This window comes from Budorcas taxicolor, chromosome 11 (assembly GCF_023091745.1).
Source record: "Budorcas taxicolor isolate Tak-1 chromosome 11, Takin1.1, whole genome shotgun sequence".
Taxonomy (NCBI): domain Eukaryota; kingdom Metazoa; phylum Chordata; class Mammalia; order Artiodactyla; family Bovidae; genus Budorcas; species Budorcas taxicolor.
The window spans coordinates 145,954,929-145,976,080 of record NC_068920.1 but is presented as its reverse complement, the minus strand read 5'-3'; the positions used below and the strand labels follow the sequence as shown (position 1 = coordinate 145,976,080).

Sequence of the window (21,152 nt, the reverse complement as noted above, 5' to 3'; positions counted from 1 at the left end):
GACCGACAGCAAGGACCCAAGAGGCGAGCCTCCCCCCGCCCTGCGCCGGCGGAGCGGGTCCAGGGTGGGGGCGAACCGGGGGAGGAGTCGGGACCAGCCGAGGCCGGAGTGAACAGAGGGAGAGGGAGCCCCTGAGCGGGGCGGAGGGCGGAGATCCGGGGCGGGGAGGCGGAGGGGCGGCCCTGGACGGGGCGGCCCCGAAGGCGGGGGCCAGGAAAGGCGGAAGGACCGGACCGGTGGACCCGGCGGCCGAGAGCTGAACGGCTCCCCTCGCCAGGCGGCCGGGCCGGAGGAACCCCCCGAGTCCCAGCCCAGCGGGCGCCATGGAGACGCTGCTGTGGTTCTGCAACTGGAGCACGCTGGGCGTGTGCGCGGCGCTCAAGCTGCCGCAGATCTCGGCCGTGCTGCGGGCGCGCAGCTCGCGGGGCATCAGCCTCCCGAGCCTGCTGCTGGAGCTGGCGGGGTGAGTAAGCCCGGGAGCGCCCCGGCTCTGCTAAAGCAGGCGCGCGGGGAACCGAGCCCAAAAGCCCCGGCCGCGGGGAGTAGCGCCTGCCCGGGCCGCTCACTTCCTTTCCGTACTTGCTGCTCCGGAACCAAAGTGGGCGCACGCCCATTTTATAGATAAGGAAACCGACACTCCTAGAAATCGTCACTCCACCGGTTAGTGACAAAACCAGTCATCCCGCTTTGAGCAAGGCCACTGGGCCCTCGAGACTCGTGTGTGCATTCTCTCTAAACCCACCCTCCCCCTGTCTTGGGTCTCGGTTTCCTCACTTATAAAATGAGGGGTTGGACCCTCTGGCTTTTAAAAGTTACACCTTTCGAGGGGAGGGGGTGCACGGGTGTCAGAGAAGGTTAGAGCTTTTTGGAGATAGAGGGGAATTTGAGTTGGAGTTGGACTTCAGCAGGCTCTCCAGTCGGCACTTGAAGACTGTTGCAAGAGCTGGTTTATCCTTGAAAGTCAGGAGTGGGTGCCCTGACTCGGTGTTTAAAGATCTGAACGTGATGGATGGTAGCCAGACTTGTTGCAGTGATCATTTCACAATATATACAAATACTGAATTATGCTGTACACCTGAAACTACTATAATGTATATCAGTTATACATCAGTCTACAGAAAAAGTAGTAATATTCTGAATAAGCAAAGTAATAATCATAAAGACCTGAACGGCGAAAAGCAGAGTTGTAAACTTGGTGGGAAAGACCGAACCCAGCAGTGTAGCTCCTCTCCCCTTGAGGCCCAGCCCTCCCGGCTGCCCCGCGCCAGCGCCAGCCAGCGGACTCCAGTTACCACCGGGCAACTCTGAGGGCGGGTCGTGGGCAAGCACTTCTGGGTGGGGGCAGCCCTCTTGGTGGGACCCGGTTTCTCCCGCCAAAAGGGAGGTAGGGGAGAGGGTGGGAGAAAGAGGAGACCTCTAGAGCACAAGGCGTGAGGGGCCACCCTGGGACTTGTGGGGTCCCTCCAGGGACACCGCCATCAGAGGGGCCAACCCTAGGGTATGTGACCTCCATCGGTTTGGGGGCTCCCTGGGGAAGTGCTCCCTGCCTCAGTGCTCCCCATTTCTCTGGGGGAGAATAGATAATTCCTGAGAAGTTCAGTCGTGCCTGACTCTTTGTGAGCCCATCGGCTGTAGCCCTCCAGGCTCCTCTCTCGGTGGAATTCTCTAGGCAAGAATGCTGGAGTGGATTGCCATACCCTTTGATTGAAGGCGGGAGGAGAAGGGGACGACAGAGGATGAGATGGTTGGATGGCATCACCGACGTGATAGACGTGAGTCTGAGTAGGCTTTGGAGTTGGTGATGGACACGGAGGCTGGCGTGCTGCAGTCCTTGGGGTCGCAAAGAGTCAGACAGGACTGAGCAACTGAACTGAACTGAGAAGTTCATCATTCAGGGCGGGGGATGCCTCGGTCTGCTCCAGGGCAGGGGAACCCCTGGGCATCCTTTCAGGGACCAGAAAAGGTAGCCACCTGGAGAAGGAGGCCCTCCAGGCAGGGAGCCTTGTAAACAGAAGCTCAGCAGCTGGATTGGAGGCAGTGAGGCCAGAGAAAGATGCTGAAGACATGGTCTTAGGGTTAAAGGATCTGTGCAGATACAGGGAATGGGGTAGGTGTGCTCTTGTCCCCATTTTACAGATAGGGAAGCCGAGGCCCCAGAGGTTAGTAACTGCTGGGGATTGTGAGCCCAGTACCCAAGTCCTGGAGTCTGCGCTCCCCTTGGGGCTCCACCCTCAGCAGGTGATGCTGGAGGGAGGAGTCCAGGTGGTCTCAGGAAGGTGGCTCAGCAGGTAGCCAGAGCGCTTAGTGCTGGCCAGTGTCATAGCGTGGCCCCAGGTGAGGGTGTGGGGCTGTGGTCACACCTCTTCCTGGCTTGGGAGCTGTGAACTATTAAGTCCACTTTGTCTGTGGAGGCTCTGGCTCACCCTGGGGGGGACAGGGGGCCTGGGGGGGTGTCTTCATAGCCTCTCCAGGGCTAGAATTTTCTTAAAGGAACTAAAGAGTCCCCCTGTCTTGCCCCCCACCTCCCTGTCCCCCGCCCCACAGCACTCTGGAGGCCACTGGAATCATTGTGGGATGTTCCTCCTCTTCAAAACACAGACAGGCTCCCCAGCCTGCTGCTGGGCCCTCATATGCCCATTGCCCGGGATGCCTGCCCAGGATGCCTCTCAGCCCCCCTCAGAGGTCCTTCCTGGCCTCTTGAGCTTCTTGAGCGTGTCCTGAGGCAGCTGCCTGGGGCCTCGGAAGTGCCCAGCCTTAAAAACAGGCAGGCCTGGGTCCGGAAGCCTGGTCTCTTCCTCCTCCCGGTCAGATCTGTCTCTAACTGACCATCCGAAGCAGCTTGGCAGACCCCAGTGCCCCAGCTCCAGAAGTCGAGGAGACGATTTGGTTGATATTTCATCCTCCTTGTTCTGTGGTGGTTTGTGGTTTAGTCGCTCAGTCGTGTCCAACTTTTGCCACCCCATGGACTGTATAGCCTGCCAGTTTCCTCTGTCCATGGGATTCTCCAGGCGAGGATACTGGAGTGGGTTGCCATTTCCTCCTCCAGGGGATCTTCCTGACCCAGGAATCGAACCCGGGTCTCCTGCATTGCAGGCAGATTCTTTACCATCTGAGCTATGAGGGAAGCCCTTGTTCTGTACTTTCCTCCTTACCATTTGCTGATGCCCAGCTCCAGTTCTCAGGTTCTGTGCACAAACCTAGGCTCCTGGGTGGGGGCCAGGCCTGCCTGCTGTGGGGGTCGGGTGAGTCAGACCTCAGGAGTGTCCTCCCTCTCCCCAGGTTCCTGGTCTTCCTCCGGTACCAGTGTTACTATGAGTACCCGCTGCTGACATACCTGGAGTACCCCATCCTCATCGCACAAGGTAACCGACCCCCATCCCCCTGCCCAGCCTCGGTGCTCAGCACCTACCCCCACAGCTCAGAGCCTTTTCTTTCCAGATCTCATCCTGCTGCTGTGTGTCTTCCATTTCAATGGGGATGTGAGACGGGCAGCGCCATACATCATCGTGTATCCTTTCACCATCTGAGAATCGGAGCTGGGACGGGTGGGGCGGCGGGGTGTGTTTAGTTTTGCAAATCAGTTCAGTTCAGTGGCTTGGTGGTGTCCGACTCTTTGCAACTCCATGGACTGCAGCACGCCAGGCCTCCCTGTCCATCACCAACTCCCAGAGTTTGCTCAAACTCATGTCCGTTTAGTCAGTGATTCCATCCAACCATCTCATCCTCTGTCGTCCCCTTCTCTTCCTGCCTTCAATCTTTCCCAGCATCAGGGTCTTTTCATATGAGTCAGCTCTTCGCATCAGGTGGCCAAAGGATTGGAGCTTCAGCTTCAGCATCAGTCCTTCCAATGAATATTCAGGATTGATTTCATTTAGGATACACTGGTTGGATCTCCTTGCAGTCCAAGGGACTCTCAAGAGTCTTTTCCAACACCAGAGTTCAAAAGCATCAATTCTTCGGTGCTCAGCTTTCTTTATAGTCCAACTCTTACATCCACCCGTTTTGCTAATAGGATGTTATTACGCTGGGTTCTGTGCTGTGCTGTGCTACAGTCGTGTCTGACTCTTTGTGACCCCATGGACTGGAGCCCGCCAGGCTCCTCTGTCCATGGGATTTTTCAGGCAAGAATGCTAGAGTGGGTTGCCATGCCCTTCTCCAAGGGATCTTCCCAACCCAGGGATCGAACCCAGGTCTCCCACATTGCAGGTGTATTCTTTACCATGGAAGCCCTGTTAAAGCAGGATCCTTTACCAGATATTTATTCTTTTGGTTAAATTAAGAAAAAACAATCCCCAAAGTAAGATTCCTTGTGGGCTAGTGTATCTCCACAGCCCAGAGATGCCCTAGATGTCTCTGCCTGGGGTCTCCCCTCTGAGACCAGGGTGCCCCCACGGTGCCCTGACCCACCAGGTAGGGGGATTTAGACTTAGGACTGCAAGGCTGGGCTGCAGGAGCACCTCTGCTAACAGCCACATTGTCCACATGTCTCCTTTAGGGGAAAGGAGATATTTCTTCCTTCCCCCCAAACGTACCCATATGACAGGCATGTCTGGTCTGTAACACGATGCTGCTAAGACACCTGGTCAGCTTGGCTTCTTACTGCTTATTGGTGGGCGGGTCTGGGCTCCTGACAGCTGGTTCAGATCTCCCTGGACTCCGGTCGTCACACAGACCTGTCCCCTCTCAGGTCACACAGCATTTTCTGTGCACGTGGGCCCGCCTTCCATCTTCATTCTGCTTGTCAAAACTCCCGTTATTCTCTTGTTGAACTTCACTCTCCTTAAGAGGCCGAGAGCCTTTTTGAGTGGCAATCAGTCCTGCCACATCAGTGACATGATCTGAGCTTCAGGGTAGAGGAAAGGGGGGGCGGTAGGTAATAGTAGGTCCCAGATACTATGCAGGACATGCTTATGCTAAAAAATCACTTGTTGATCTGAGATTCCAGTTTAACTGGATGTCTTGTATTTTAATTTGCTCTGTCTGGCCACCCTATAAATAAGTCATCTCTAGGATCTCAGTTGCTGCAACAGCTGCTTAAGTTTTATAAAATGTGTATCTGGAATGAGTGGAATGAAGTGCAGTGGTACAAAATTGGGCAACAGTAGTTTAAAATTCAAATTAGAGAGTGTTGAAAAACAAAATTCCCTCCTAGATTCAGGTTGCCTTTTCTGGTATCGACTCGTATTTCGTTCCACTGACCTGAGCACAGAGATTGTCTGTTTCAAAGCCCTTCATTTAAATAATGTTATCAATTGTAATCCTGGCAGTCTCTTGAGTCCCTACAATATGCCACAAAGCAGTGAGGAGATGAGTAGGGTAAGGAATATTAAGTCCCAGTTTGCAGATAGGCAAACTAGGGCTGAGAGAAGCAAGATGACTTGCCTGTGGTCACGGCAGAGGCTCCTGGCCGTCCCCGCCCTGGCCTGGCCACCGCCTTCTGTGTTTGCTTCTGCTTCTCTAGCCGGGCTGTCTTCCTGCAGCATCACTGAACTTGATGGCACTCAGGTATCATTTCTCCTGTCTCCTAGCATTGCTCTACCCAACTGTGTCATTTCTACACTGGAGTTAGCAGGAAAGAGAAAACCAGTAAACAGTTTCATGTGACAACAATTTTGCAGAAGACGTCTCCTGTATCAGGCATCCTAAGTGTTTAAACTAGTTTTTTATTCGATCCTTGAACATGCATTATGAGCCAGTCTTGTTCTATGCATAGTCTTTATGTGCTCACAAAAGGTATGTGGGAAAGAAAACCATACTTAATAAGCTAAATATATTGAATATTGCATGGTATGAGTTACAGAGCAAAATAAAGCACTGACAGGTAATAGGAGGTACCTCAGTTTTACATAGGGTGGACAAGGAGCTACTTATTGAAAAAGTAATATACGGGTTAACACTTGAAGGAAGTGGGCCAACAAGCCATAAAGATACCAGGTGAAAAAGTTTCCTAAGAAGAGGATAAACAGGTAAGTATATGAGGGCTCAGATGAAGTACCCTTGAAAATGTTTAAGGAATAGCAATACCATTGTGTCTGGAATGGAAAGATTCTGGGAGAGATGATAGCAAATGAGGATCCTTCCCTGATAGTTCAGTTGGTAAAGAATCCTCCTGCAATGCAAGAGACCCCAGTTTGATTCCTCGGTTGGGAAGATCCACTGGAGAAGGGAATGGCTACCCACTCCAGTATTCTTGGGCTTCCCTGGTGGCTCAGCTGTTAAAGAATCTGCCTGCAATGTGGGAGACCTGGGTTCGATCCCTGGGTTGGGAAGATCCCCTGAAGAAGGAAAAGGCTACCCACTCCAGTATTCTGGCCTGGAGAATTCCATGGACTATACAGTCCATGGGGTCACAAAGAGTCAGACACAACTGAGCCACTTTCACTTTCTGAACTACTGTGATTATTTTGGCTTTTAATCAGACTGATATGGCTAGACCCTAGAGGCTTCTGATCCCACAATTTCATGTTTTAAAATAATAAAAATAAATTGTGTTACATCTTACATCAAAGGTGCATTAACTGTTGACATTATGTTGGAGAGGTCTATGTGGTCAAGAATGAAATGGGCAGTTAAGATCATCTGGCATGTTCCCAGCTCTAGGATGGGTCTGAGAACACAGGGTTCTTTGTAATTTTCTTCAAGAATTCTGCTTCTGTGCTTTTGAACTCCTTAGCAAGTGTTCACCTGGACCACTTTTGTCTTTTCCAAACTGACAAGTTCTAGCAGTTGTTCCAGTCCACACTTGGCTTAGACGTGTAACCTCTGTATTCTCGGTTTGTTTCCACGGGTGGGTGGTGGAGCTACCAGCCAACAAGCCATTGCTGTGTCCCTTAGCATGTGGTAAGCTGCGTGTCTGCTTGGTTCATCCTCACTCTGCAGCAGTGGATCCTAGATCTGGCCATGGTGAGTAAACTGCCCCAGAGAAGAATGTGTGTTCACAGAGTCTGTCTTCCCTCTTTTCCTTGTGACACCTGCCCTGCAAACAGTTTTATAGATTGGATGTTCAACCCGCTGTATCGAAAGCACCCCTGTGCTTTACAGCTGTACCAAAGGAAGCTGGGATGAAAGCCCAGTGCTATCCAAATATTAAAAATACATTATTCTCACTTAAATGTATGGCACAATATTTTTACTTCATTCGGCGGGGGGAGCCCTCGAGAACCAGATTATGGAGTTAGTAGTCAAATGAAGAACTGAGCATGAAGTGAAGAGTTTCAGGTTGGGTGCTAGGTCACTTCAGTTGTGTCCGACTCTTTGTGACCCAGTGGACTGTAGCCCGTCAGACTCCTCTGTCCATGGGGATTCTCCAAGCAAGAATACCAGAGTGGGTGGGTTGCCATTTCCTCCTCCCAACCCAGGGATGGAACCCACGTCTCTTACATTTCCTGCATTGGCCGGTGGGTTCTTTGCCGCTAGTGCCATATTATCAGGTTAGTAATTACATATTGATACAATTTTTTTTCTTCCTTGGAAAAAGGTAAGTGCTGTATTCTTTTCCCTTCCTTGGTTAAGGGCCAGAAATTCCCTGCTGTAAGAATAGGATTGTGGTAGCAGGTCAGGAAGCATTTGACCAAAGATCAAATGGTGGTTGACATGAACTTTTCTACCTCATGGGAAAAGGAGCAGAACTAATTGGTGGTCACTGCCGGCCACACCCGAACTCCTGGATTTCGACCCATTCTACCTCCAGCATCTTGTTGGAAAGTGGACTTGGCTCTTAGCCTTGTGACATACGGAGAGCAGATATGTAGGGTTACCATGGCAGCCTGGGCCTGGCTCAGGGTGGAGGGTGCTGTACTCTTAACCTCACTGGGGAGCAGAGGTCAGGGAGCACAGGGCCGGAGTCTCACGTGGCTCATCAGAACAGCCGGAAACTCAGAGCTGATGCGCCCCAGCTTGCTGCTTTGAGTTTATAAATGTCAGTGCAAAGCAGTGTGGTGCCCCCATGCCCTACTGTAGTATCTATACATCAATTTATTATTGGCAGGTGGTGACAGATAAGCCTTTGCGGCCGTTGCAGATTTTTACCCTCGGTTACGTCCTACCTGCTGCGGCACATTGGTTACTCACCTGAAGGGGTTGGTAGGTTAGACCTAAGTATGCTGCTGCTGCCTCCATTCTTTATCATGAAACTTGGCGTTTGTCCTTGTTGGTTATTACTTGACATGAAAGCTTGGTTTCAAAAGTGCTTTCAGGGAGTTCCCTGGTGGTCCAGTGGCCAGGACTCCGGTGGTCCAGATTCAGTCCCTGGTTGGGGAATCCCAAAAAGCATAACCCCCCTTCTCCCCTCAAAGGGGCTTTCAGTATCTGGTGCTCTTCTGCATTTGAAACTAAGGGAGTCCTTCCTCCTGTTTTATCTTCAAACAGAACTTATGCACTTTGATCAGTGCGGCCAGTAAGTTTGCACAGCTCCAGTACCTGTGGAAGAGCAGGGACTCAGGAGCCGCAAGCGCTCTGACGTGGAGCCTCGCTTCTTATACTTGTGCAGGTAAGAACACAACTCTAATTGATGGGGTGTCCCCTGTTGGTGTGTATGTGGGGGGTGTCTACCTAGAGGGGTGGGCTAACTTGATGTCCAAGGGTCATAATCCCTTGAGCTTAAATCCTTTGCATGTTAACTCTTGAATCTGTAGTGTATCCTTATTTATAAGACTGATTTCATGCACACCACTCTCCATTTTCTGCAAGATCTGTATTCCAGTTGCTAAAAAAATGTAAAAGGACACTTTTCTCCAAAAATATGACCTATTATTAACAGTCTTCTCTTGTTGTTTGCAAAGCATCAAGAAGTAGATTATATTAAATCCATTAACTTGTTTTAAACATATGAATGTTTATGATGTAATAAATTGAAGAGATGAGACTCATACATTGACTTTTGTGAATGAACATAATTTGCAGCAGTGGAGTTTTCCTGGAGCCATAGTGTGTTTAGTCTCAACTTTAGAATTTCCATTGTTCATTTGGATTCTTGCAGGAACTACCTAAAATGAATATGTACTCTATTTAGGTAGGAACATTTTTAAAATATCCAGAGCTATTACATTCACTAGATTTCCTAATTGTTGATATTTGAATTATACTTTTTCATGTTTCTTCTAAAATCTTAAACTACCTGCTTCTCCATCCAGGGTTCTCTTCTATTCAGATCTTTCAAGAACAGTTAGCATGTATTCCTGTATTTAAAATGGAAAGATATTTGCTAAGTACTGAAATGTCTGAGAAGTTGATATTTATTGCTGAAATTTTTCTTTTACAGCAAGAATAATGACAACTTTGATGACCACCAATGATCTTACAAGTAAGCAAAATATTTTTCTGCCCACGTCCTCTTTGAACTTTATGCCATCTGCCTCCTTCACTTGTAAATTATCTTGGGGTTTAACACAGCCAGTTTAGCCCCACTGGAGGCTAGCTGCAATATACTGCAGGTCCTCATCAGTCTCCATGCGTAGTGTTAAGCACCCTCTTGCCATATCCAGGATAGAATATGCACAAGATAGTCGATTCCTACCTTCGTAAAGCTTCCACTGTAGCAGTGGAAATGAAGAGTGAGGTCATCACACAATATTTGAAAAATACTGTAAAGTGTTTCAAAAGAGGACAGGATGAGCACCTAACAAGGAAGCCTGACGTAGTTGGAGGGAGCTGGGAAGATTAATTTCAAGGGGAGAGGGATGAGGGAAGAGACTGTTACAAGGAGCAGCACATATGGAGGTTGTGAGCAAGGAGGATGGAGGAACACCAGCAGGGCTGGCGGGAGAGCCCTGGGTTGAGTCTAATCAGAGGGAAGGTGGTGGCAGGGAGCCTCAGAGAACTGCCCACAGGCAGCAGGATGGGGAGTGACACAATCATTTTACTCCATGTCCTTGTTCTGTTATTTTTAAAGGGTTACCGTGATGGAGGAGAAAACAAACTTGGGTTAACTTAAAGAGAATGTTGTTCATTCCTTAGGCTGAATTTTCAAGCATATAAATGTTTGGAAAATGATTAAAACAGGTAGGGTGACTTATTCTATGAAGACTAGAAATGTGTCCTTGGTGTGTAGACCTTTTAAATAAGTTCATTATTATCTGAGACATAGTGCCACAAAGCAGCAGGATGCATTTGCTAGTTCCATCCCAGGGTTTTATCTTTGGCTCAAGTACTTTACATTAGCTCTGAGAGAAGGGTTGAAAAGTGTCTGGCCAGAGTGTATACCTGGGTCAAGTGGGGAAGGGAGAAACCTGAGGCTTCCCTACAGGACATAAATTCTCTGCTTGCAAAAGAGAGTCAAACCATAATTGAACAACAAAACAAATTTCATATTAAAAATTAATTTTAAAAGGTCGAGAATCTTCTAATTGTGATTTGTTTTGTATCTGAGGTGACTGCTGTTCATGAAAGTGACCAGTATATCTGAGAATAATCTCTTAAAAATAGTTCATCTATCTTAAAAGTGTTTTATAACCCCAAAGACACATTAAGTCTCATAAACCTTATTTATCAGGAGTGTTCATCAAGTCATTGAGATTATTTTTTCCTTTTTAATAAAAAGCCACATTTTCATGGTTACTTTAATATAAAACATACCTTGACTTTTTTCAGAATTATCTTAGGTGACTGCAGTGTACCACTTTTTGCTTGATTAACATGGAATTTTCTAAGATACCACCACCCTTAAGACTTAAAAAATGATAATAGGCTTTTAAAAAGTTGTAGCATTTACCAACCAGTCAGATTCCTCCAAATTAAGCATTTAAGATGAAATTATTCATGAAGTCAGGCCAAGTGGCCAGAGGTAGTAATGATAAGACCATTTCCCCCCCAGAAATATTTGGAACCACAGTTGCACCAACGTTTACATGACCCATAGTTCTGTTTCCTTTTGGGTGGGGGGTAGGGGACGTTAAGCCTATTTAGGCTTCTACTTAGAGAAGGTGGTGATTTTGTGTGAAAACAGTATTTTTTAATATACACTTTTCTTTTTTGACTGATTTCAGTTCTTACACGTTTCGTGATCATGCTGGCCTTAAACATATGGGTAACTGCTACAATACTTCACTACCGGAAGACCGATATAAAGTCTGAATGATGGATTATTCCTATACACAAAGTGGATTCTGAATAACGGAACCAAAGAAAAAAGCTCACTGCTAAATCATAAGTTTAGTCAACCGTGCCAAAGATACTTTAGACTTGAAAAAGCCCAGTTAAACACTTGTTTAAAAATGCTGATTTTTAAAAATCCTCTGCCCCCACTTTATTAGGTTAAGGTAGGACTTTAGACATCTACAATTCTGAGAAAGCTGGTGATGGATGGAAGTCTTCCAAAAAGCCCTTTCTGATGAGGCAGCTTTGACCCTTATTCTGGGAACTAATTACATCTACTTCTCAACTTTTAAAATCTTTTAAGAAATACATGGTCTCCAAAACACAAATACACATGAATGGAGTGGGATTTTGGAAATTTTAGTAACTTACCAGGGTTCACTTCCTGGGATGAATGTTTAATTGTAATACAGACATAATAGGATGGCCTTATTGTATCATATTATCATAAAATACCTCCTTGGCTATAGCAAAGATATCAAGGAAGCAAAAAATGTAACTGGTTTGAATGCATATACCAAAGTAGCTCTTTAACTTCATACTGTACCTTTAAGCATTTCCTAACAAGATACCAGCAATCTCTACTTATGAAGAGGCAATCCCAATATACTTCAAGATTCAAGCACAGTGCTGCCATTTTTAAAAGGATTACACCTGCACAATTAACTGTTACTGGAATTTGGTACAAAATACAGCCAACCTCAACCAGGGTTTGCCTACTGAAAATATATGCAGCAAAGGGTATTGCTGGGTTCTGCCAAGCTCTCATGGATTTAATTCTCATTATGGTATCATACTTTAAACATGCTGTTAAGATTATCCACTGTATTTTCCTATAAAAGCTTATAAAACCTAACATTTAAAAACATTCACCTAATAATTGAGTAGCATTATTGTATTATATGCAGTAAGTAAATATGTTTATTAGAAAGTGTTTCCTGTGTAAAATAAACTTATTTTGAACTCTTCTGAATCTTAAAACTCAATTGTTTTAATGTGATTAGCTTTAAGTTAGGTAAAGTGCAGTTTAAAAAATATAAACTGACTAATCCTTTTAGAACTACTGCTTGGGACCAACAGGAAAAGAAACACGGCATATAAAAATAAAAAATCATTCATTCTATAGTTTCAAAAATCATAGTTAACATTTTTTAAAAAGTCCAAGTAAATCTTTTCTCATATCCAGTTATCATCTGACTAGTAGTATAAACTGTGATTTTTTTAGTCCAACAAATATTTTATTTAGATATGCTTTATCAATGCTTAAAGCCTCTTGATGAAAGTGAAAGAGGAGAGTGAAAAAGTTGGCTTAAAGCTCATCATTCAGAAAACGAAGATCATGGCATCTGGTCCCATCACTTCATGGCAAACAGATGGGGAAACAGTGGAAACAGTGTCAGACTTTATTTTTGGGGGCTCACTGCAGATGGTGACTGCAGCCATGAAATTAAAAGATGCTTACTCCTTGGAAGAAAAGTTATGACCAACCTAGATAGCATATTCAAAAGCAGAGACATTACTTTGCCGACTAAGGTCCATCTAGTCAAGGCTATGGTTTTTCCAGTGGTCGTGTATGGATGTGAGAGTTGGACTGTGAAGAAGGCTGAGCGCCGAAGAATTGATGCTTTTGAACTGTGATGTTGGAGAAGACTCTTGAGAGTCCCTTGGACTGCAAGGAGATCCAACCAGTCCATTCTGAAGGAGATCAGCCCTGGGATTTCTTTGGAAGGAATGATGCTAAAGCTGAAACTCCAGTACTTTGGCCACCTCATGCGAAGAGTTGACTCATTGGAAAAAACTCTGATGCTGGGAGGGGTTGGGAGCAGGAGGAGAAGGGGACGACCAAAGATGAGATGGCTGGATGGCATCACAGACTCGATGGACGTGGGTCTGAGTGAACTCCGGAAGATGGTGATGGACAGGGAGGCCTGGCGAGCTGTGATTCATGGGGTTGCAAAGAGTCGGACACTACTGAACGACTGAACTGAACTGAACTGAACTGAACTGAAAGCAACTCCTTAGAGAAAATATAGTATCGTAGCTGGAGAGTTCTCCATTTTTCCCCTTTGGAAGTGAAAGGAACATACATTAGAGCCACCCCAGATATTCTGTACACATCATTAATCCCACAAGAATCCTGTAAGTAAACAGTCTCCATTTTACAGATGAATATACTGAAGTCCATACTGAATAATCTGTCCCAGATCAGACAGCCAGCAAGTATCCTAGAAAAGACCCCACTGATTACCAAAAAGTTCTTTCTAGAAAACCACTTGTCAGCACACTATTCTACCAAAACAGACTGCTTCTTTTCCTTATCCTTGACACTCAAGAGATTCTCAAGTTTGCATGTTCCTTAAAATACTGATGTTAGATACAAACTCCTAGTTGAAACTTGATTTTGTATTTCTCCACAGATTAAGTGATAGGGCTGAAGATCCCCAAGTGTGTACCCTCCATTAAGATTTCTTTGCTATACCCATCTTTTAAGGAAGGTAATTTTGGGGGGTAAATTTTAGAAGGTTGCAAGAGTATTTCACAGGAAAAGTAGGAAAATGCTTATGTCTTAATTTCTTTTATTTAATTTTTAATATAAAAAGCAGGCATAAAATACAATTACAATACTACAAAGATGCAACAAAATTTAAAAAAAACTGGGGGGGGGAGCGCCACGATTTTTGTTCAAGGGGACAGCTGATCAAATATTTATGATTATCTAAACCATGCAATTCATAACTTATTACAACCCCAAACAAAACTATTATGGGGAAGGGAATCAAGGAGAGAGCCCCCCAAACATAATATCTAGCACTGTCACACAGTGCTTATTCTTCAAAGTGCTTTACAAACCAACTATGGTATCTTCACAATATAGGGAAACTGACGTCTTATTCCAGGGGAGGAGAGGTGAGTCAGTAGCAGTGTCAACAGAGATCAAGAAACTCAGAAGTGACTTGCTCTCATTGGGTTTTTAAAACATGTTATTTAAAGCATGTTTCCATAAGGTAATATAGCGTCCAGTTTCTCTATTTTACCACCCAAATCCTGTAATAGATTAACAGCAGCAGCATAGCTTCTCAAATTGTGGTTTGGCAACCTACAGTATCTACAGGTAAACTGGGATAAAGGAGAGCCTTCACAGCCTGAATGGTGTAACTCTAGCACAGGTTAATCTTAAAAAAAAAACTCACCTTTATTTTAGATTTATTGATATACTATCCTTTAGTTAGCTCCAGAGTATTTTAAACTTAGGGTTTTTTTTTTTTTTTTTTTTGTTAAGTTTGCTTCTAGATAGCATTTTTTTTTTAATACTTTTCAACATGCACTGGACAGTCATCCTCAGCAGTAACCCTGGCACCAGTTTTCCTTCTGCTTTGCCTCAGTATTCCCACAAAAGTATAAAAGCAAAAAACACCGCAGCTAAGAAAATCCCAGTATTCACTACTTCTTAGTTCTCAAAAGGAGGTATTTGTGGCTCTAGGAGAAATCAGGTGTGAGGAAACAAGCAACTTTTGGTCTTAACTTTATCTTGGAGGTTTTGGAGCCTCAAGAAAAAGAAGCTGGCACAAAAGCAGGTTGTTAGACCAAGTCAATGTCATATTTAATGAGTGTTGGGAAGAAAACATTTGGATGGGGGCATGCACTCATGTATGTACATGAAACCAGCAACAGGGTATAAAGCAAATTCTTACCCAAGGTCAGAATTTTTATTAAGCACATTTCCATTGGCTGGACAAATGACCTTATAAATCCTTATGTCAAACCATATAATAAAAAGAATCTTCATGGAGAGATTTTTTTTTTGCCCCTTAGGATCTCTTTGCCCCCCCAGAAAACGTCACATTAATTTTCCTTGTATAGTTGCATCACACCATGATTCTCCATATTCTCTAATATATATACAGCATTCAAAATTTAAACTTTTGCCATTTTTACTCAAATATTTCAATTACTCGTGTAAACTTCAAATTATTTCACCTTAATAAAGTTTATTAAAAATATATATATATACTCTCCAATTCAGAATAATATGATAGAACCTCCCATAGTGTAACAAAATCTCTATATAAAATATTAATTCAGTCTCCTTTTAACAAGTCTAATGAATGGAAATATTTATTCTATATAAATTTTATATATTTTTCATTTTTTAATCTTACTTTAAAAAAAAAGCTGTGCCCCCGAACCAGAACATACCTGCAAGGGAAATGGCATGCATATCTAGTTTTAGCACAGACAGCATGGAAGAGTGCAGCCTGGATAACGTAATAACAAGATTCAGTTTCAGTACATCAGCAGCCAAAGGCCACTCTTCAATTTCCACAACAGTATCTATAATTGGGGATCTAACTCTTTATAAACACCTCAACACTGACCCCAGATGGAATCAATGAAAAATGTCTACTTCCTTCATAGAAATATTGGATGGTGTATCTCGGTATTATGCCAAACTGTGCACATGTATATACACAGAGAGGATGATAGAAGACCACAGAATTTTTCTTTACTTGATTCTTACCACTGATGTATACTGTAGCAGTACAAAACATATACTTTTCTGGGATAATGAGAAATAAAGCAGGAATAGTCCTGCATAAACTGTATGTAACTTGAATAGCATTTAAAAAAATAATAATTGAAGTGCCTTTGAGGCCACTGCTTCCCAGCCACAATAATGAAATGCTGCCATACACAGTCATGTGTTTACGGGATCACACTTAAATACTTAAAATATATCTACAGTATGTCTTAGTTTTCTTTGTATTTGAGATAATTTTTTGAATCTTGAGTGTGAAAATATAAAAAGTCACAAATGTCTTTATCAGAAATAAAAACACACCTAGAGTAGCCAGCAAATTAAAAGCAAAGAAACTGTTTCATAGTCACACACTAATACTGAGGTCTGTAAAAGGGGTTTGATGAGTAATAGATATACATAAAAGATATATTAGTTCCAATACTACCCATTACTGTTTCTATCACCAATACTTAAAACAAAATTCTGTTATACAATCAAAATAGGCCGACAATGATAGCTACTATGTGTAAAAATAGTGCACTAATTTTCTTCTGCAAAGCAAATTTGCATCCTAAGAGCTGGTAAATACTTTTTGTTTTAAATACAGGAAAGGGTGGATATCTTGAAAAAAAATTAAATTAAGGCATTCAAAATGGGTAAAGTTGCCTATTACGAAGCATTAAGAAACTGATATAATTAACTTCAAATTTCTTGTTACAATAATTGCTTAAACATGAACATGCAGCTTCCAGCAGGTACACACAATGAGTGATATAAACTCCAACATTATGGCTTTATACAAGTGCATAGTTGCAACTGCAGTAAGTAATGGTATCTGATTAATGTTTATAAAAAAATAAAGTGGGAAGTTAAAAAACCCTCTTGCAGTATTACAGTACTATGTGTGTGTGTGTATGTATGCATGTGTGTGTTTTCACACACACAATACAATGGTCACTTCTTAAAGATGCAGTCTCTATCACTGTAGTGGAATCCATTCATTCCCAGATTCTTCTGGCAAATGTGCTGGTGAAATCTCTCTGTTGAAGCTGCAAAGATGATTTCTGTAACTCTTCTAAATTCTTTATGCAATGTAGTGTGAGTGATGCTAGGAGAGCTTTACGGAACAAGTCTGGAAGAGTTGCACATGATATTCTTATTCTATTAACCAATCACTGTTGGTTCAACTTGTTGCTCCAAAGGAGCCCAGAAAACCTATCCAAGATTTAGAATTTATATTGCAGGAATAGAGGGAATATATATGTGTATTAGTCTCTCAGGAAAATATAACTTTTTAATAAATTTCGGGCCATCATATTTCAGTCTTGTTTCAACTGGAAGAATATGATCACCTTGAATGATGACTGCATTCACAGAAGGCAGTTAGCTGGAAAGAAAAGGAAAATAAAGTCAGTTGATACAGTGAAATAATTTAAGAGATTGTGATCAGTTCTTTGAAAAGGCATTCCATTTACATCAAACTCTACAGTCTTCCAACTACTATACTTTTAACACTTAAATCATGCATATAGCATATTTACTGTCTTACTTTTCTTATTTCAAGGTACATGCAATTATATTCTTCCTCATATTTTCTCATATTGGCCACAAACATGACACACAAGTTTTAATATGGTTAACTGGCTATTAAGGTGAGATGGTATGTCAATGAATAACGCAAGTGAATCTGTTTGATTCGAGGTCTAACTGTTAGCTTCCTCGTGTGGGTGAAAGAAGAGTGGACTGAAGGACTAGGCTCTATTTGGCTTTTTTCACCCTAAGCCACATTTTAAAAATCTATGAAATGGGAACAAACACACTGTTATAGCAAATATATGTAAAAAATACTCTGTAAATCCTGGTTATAAACAGATCCAAATAATGTGTGATTTAAGTATGTACTTTGCAACATGTTACTTAGGTTAAGACAGACATTATTTCTTTTATATTCATTCCATATAAAAGGTTTAACTCATGAGGTTCAGTTTTCATTCAGATTTCTGTTAGCCTCTATTAACCGAATGACATTCTCTAAAAGCATAAGAGCTTTCACAGCATACCATTAGCATTCTTCAGCAAAAGTAACATTAAATTTTCAAAAAGTAAACATTTCATATCACAAAAAAAAGCAAAATCAGAAACAGCTAGTTCACAGCATTTATCAAAGTTTTTATGGTTTCAGTTCTTGCAAGTTAGAAAGAGGGAAAGGGGCGGGGGGAAGAAGAGAGGGATGGAGGGAGAAGGAATCCCATGCTATGTTCACAAACTAATACAGCTGTAAGAACTTGAAAACACCGTAAATTTTACTTCTCTGCATATGACTTATTTGGAATGAACAGAAAGTATCAGAATTAGTTCCATTTGTTATTTCTACATGTTTCATTCCTAAGATAAAAAATTACAATTCCAACTGTATTGAAAATATATAGCCAATAAGGAATCTGAACATAGCATTTTGCTTTCATACTTAACATGGAAATTTCAGTTAGAAACTTGTCTGAAGACTACTTTTCAAATATATACTATCAAAAACAACTCAATAAAATTTCAAACTGGTAAAAAAAAGAATGAAAACCCAAGTGCAAACCACATGCACTATTTGGAAAAACTAAAACAACTCATTTCTCATTTTTTGATTTACCCCATTTAACTTCTTCAGAAATCAAAAACATCGTCATCATCATCACCACCATCAACATCATCAAATGACCAATCCCAGTCTTTAAATGCCAAATCAAGCAATCTGCAATAGGAGGTTTGCAAGTTTATACTCTAACACTCTTTAGAAAACAACAGCTTAATATCCTATGATCGAAAAATCACATGTTATGCTGTAAACATTTTAACTTTCCCTTCACTGATAACAACATGATTAAAATTGAGATGGAAGCACTCAGAGAAGTCTTTCTCTTTATATGCAAACGCACATAATCATGTTGACCAGGTATGCCTTCCAAACCATCACAGAACAGAGGACACAGATAATATTCAGGGGTAAGACACAATCTTCTTTCCACTGGGCCGACATAAAAATGTAGCCACCCTGATGCTCCATTTAAGAATTATGAAAGCTCAACATGCATCAGTGTTCCCTTCACAGAAGTGCCCAGATTGTCAGCTCACATTTTCCCAGAGTTGTACCATAAACCCTAGTATGAAAGACGATTAATTCTAAGAATGTAGCTTTCTCAATTCCAGCATGACCTTACTTGTTCAGTGGGTCACCAAAGGTTAAGCCTTCCATAAAACTGCAGATAAGGGAAAAACCAAAGGTAGATAAGCAGCATTAGCAACTTATCTTGGCCAAATAAATTAAGACTTAGAACAGGCGTATATGCAATCTTTCCTTTCCAATTCAATGCAATCACCTAATATTGCAATCATTTTTATTTTTAAAAACAGAAGTAACTTTCTCATTGTTTGTAACTGTGACACCCATGAATACATTTGTGCCAAGGAACTCACCTGGTCCCCAAAACTCATCTATGGTTACTATGCAATTGGTTCTTAAACTTTAGTGTATATGATTTACCCAATGCTATGTATAATGCACATTCCCAGGCTTCATCTCAAGAGATTCTGATATAATTAAATTGGGGGTAAGGTGGGTGGGAAGTATTTGCATTTTTAAGATGAATTTTGAGATGGATTCTGATACAGCTGGTTGACTTTGAGAATCACTGACAGGGTAGGTTGATGGATGATTATTACCCTAATTTAAAAGTAAATCAACTCAAGTTACTCTACTTCAATAGGCACTAAATACAAAATATAAGCACAGAAACTCAGATTTTATTATTTATTCCCTTAAAACATAGCACAGCCAAGTATATACTCATTTATTTAGCCTTACATGTATAGCTATGGTTTCAACTCTATTACTTGGGAGACTGAGATCAGTTCTTCCTGTGTATCCAAGCCCCTGTTTTAGTATACTTTTATGAAAAATACCCATCTCATATCCTTCCAAAACCTCTGAAGAATGTGTGAAGTATGTGCCCAGGTCACAATCTTCAGATTTTAAAAGTCTCATCACTAGGCTATCAGTGTAACACATGATGAGTGAAAGCAAAAGTCGTTCAGTAGTGTTTGACTGTTTGCGACCCATGGACTGCACAGTCAGTCCATGGAATTCTCCAGGCCAGAGTACCAGAGTGGGTAGCCTTTCCCTTCTCCAGGGGATTTTCCCAACCCAGGGATCGAACCCAGGTCTCCAGCATTGCAGACAGATTCTTTACCAGCTGAGCCACCAGGGAGGCCCAGGGAATGCATGATAAGACTTCCCTTAAAACCTCTGCCTCAACCGCTCCCAGTCAGTCATCTAATTCTTGTCATTTCAACTTAAAAAATCTGTCTTTAACTTGATTTCTTCTCTCCATTTTTACTGTCAGTATTTTAGTTCAGGATCTCATTAAGTCAAAACATACTAATCTTTTGTTGAAAGCCTCCTATTAGAACAAAATCAAGACTCCTCTAGCATAGTGATGAACTCAGTCCTTTTCAATCTGGCCCAGAGCTTTCTCTCCAGTGTCACCTTCTTCCCCTTCCTATTCTGACCCTCTCCCGACCATAACCCCATACAACACTGCAAACACACATATAACCCTGACAACCAGTGCCTCTGCATGTAATATTTTGCCTAAAACTTTCTTTTCTCTTACTTCTTTGCCTGGAAAATTACTAATCCTCCATCTTCCTGAGACTTTTCTTGATGGTTTAATGGCAGAATTCTCCATGATTTCCTTTGTTCTCCCAAAACTCTTGTTCATACCTCCATAATAAACAACATGTTAACTGATCAATGGCTATACACTTCAGGGCTATGAAACTTATTGCCAAAGACTGCTGCAGAAGGAGGTGCACTGAGTTTTGAGTTCTACTGGCAGAAGAACTGGGTCCATTTCTTTACATCTTACCAATACTAAGTTTCTTAATCTTCATCATTTTGGCAGGTGAGAACAGTTTTACAATATAGTTTTAATTTTAATTTCTTTGCTTAATAATCAGTTATCAGGTTGATAACTTTTTCATATTTATGGTAATACCTATATGTTCCTAATTTTTATATTGGGAAAAGTCAATCTCTTTTTTCTAAAGGACTTATCTAAGAACTCCATGCATAAAGACACTAACTCATCTTTCTCATGTGTGTTGTAAAATGTGTGGCATTTTTTAAATCTACAAGTCTTTAATTTTTGGTTAGTCAATCTTTTACTTTCTTTCTTTGCTTTTATTAGTAAGTTCCTTTCTAATCCAAGATCAGATACATATTCCCTATTTTCTTCTACTTCATTTATGAATTTATTTTTGATATGTCAAGTTGTATATAACTTTTATTATCTTTTCCCAATTAGTCTATTTAAAACTGGAAAAGAATAAAGATGAAATAATGATAAAATACTAGCTTCCCCTACCCTTAAGTTTTAAATGTACTGGTAATGCTTTATTTTTTAAAACAAGTATTTGTTGCATTTCTGCTTTATATTTTTCTGCATGGCTTAAAAAAAAAAATCTTTATAGAAAATTAAAGAGAAAAGCCCTC

The 21,152-nt window shown here is 42.2% G+C and overlaps 2 protein-coding genes across 2 annotated transcripts in view; one reads left to right on the top strand and one right to left on the bottom strand.

Moving 5' to 3' along the window:
- The first annotated feature begins 323 nt into the window (after positions 1–323).
- On the top strand, positions 324–11,952 carry SLC66A3 (solute carrier family 66 member 3). Its single transcript, XM_052649147.1, has 7 exons — positions 324–463; positions 3,280–3,362; positions 3,439–3,508; positions 6,846–6,903; positions 8,368–8,488; positions 9,260–9,301; positions 10,983–11,952. The coding sequence occupies exons 1-7, from the start codon at positions 324–326 to the stop codon at positions 11,072–11,074; spliced, it is 606 nt and encodes a 201-aa protein (XP_052505107.1). The 3' UTR covers positions 11,075–11,952.
- A 3,297-nt stretch (positions 11,953–15,249) lies between these two features.
- Positions 15,250–21,152, bottom strand: part of ROCK2 (Rho associated coiled-coil containing protein kinase 2) — a 130,897-nt gene continuing 124,994 nt past the window's right edge. Inside the window, exons 34-35 of the mRNA XM_052647908.1 lie at positions 18,252–18,353; positions 15,250–16,997 (exon numbers count right to left, since the gene is read on the bottom strand). Coding sequence (XP_052503868.1) covers positions 18,266–18,353 — 88 coding nt within the window. The 3' untranslated portion in view covers positions 15,250–16,997; positions 18,252–18,265. The remainder of the gene's footprint in view (positions 16,998–18,251; positions 18,354–21,152) is intronic.

Bases quoted from the DNA above. Each gene is read 5' to 3' on its own strand.
- SLC66A3 (XM_052649147.1), top strand. From the start codon at position 324: ATGGAGACGCTGCTGTGGTTCTGCAACTGGAGCACGCTGGGCGTGTGC. The intron at 3,363-3,438 runs GTAACCGACCCC...TTTTCTTTCCAG, and splicing joins CCCCATCCTCATCGCACAAG to ATCTCATCCTGCTGCTGTGT. The intron at 3,509-6,845 runs GTATCCTTTCAC...GCATGTGGTAAG, and splicing joins GCAGCGCCATACATCATCGT to CTGCGTGTCTGCTTGGTTCA.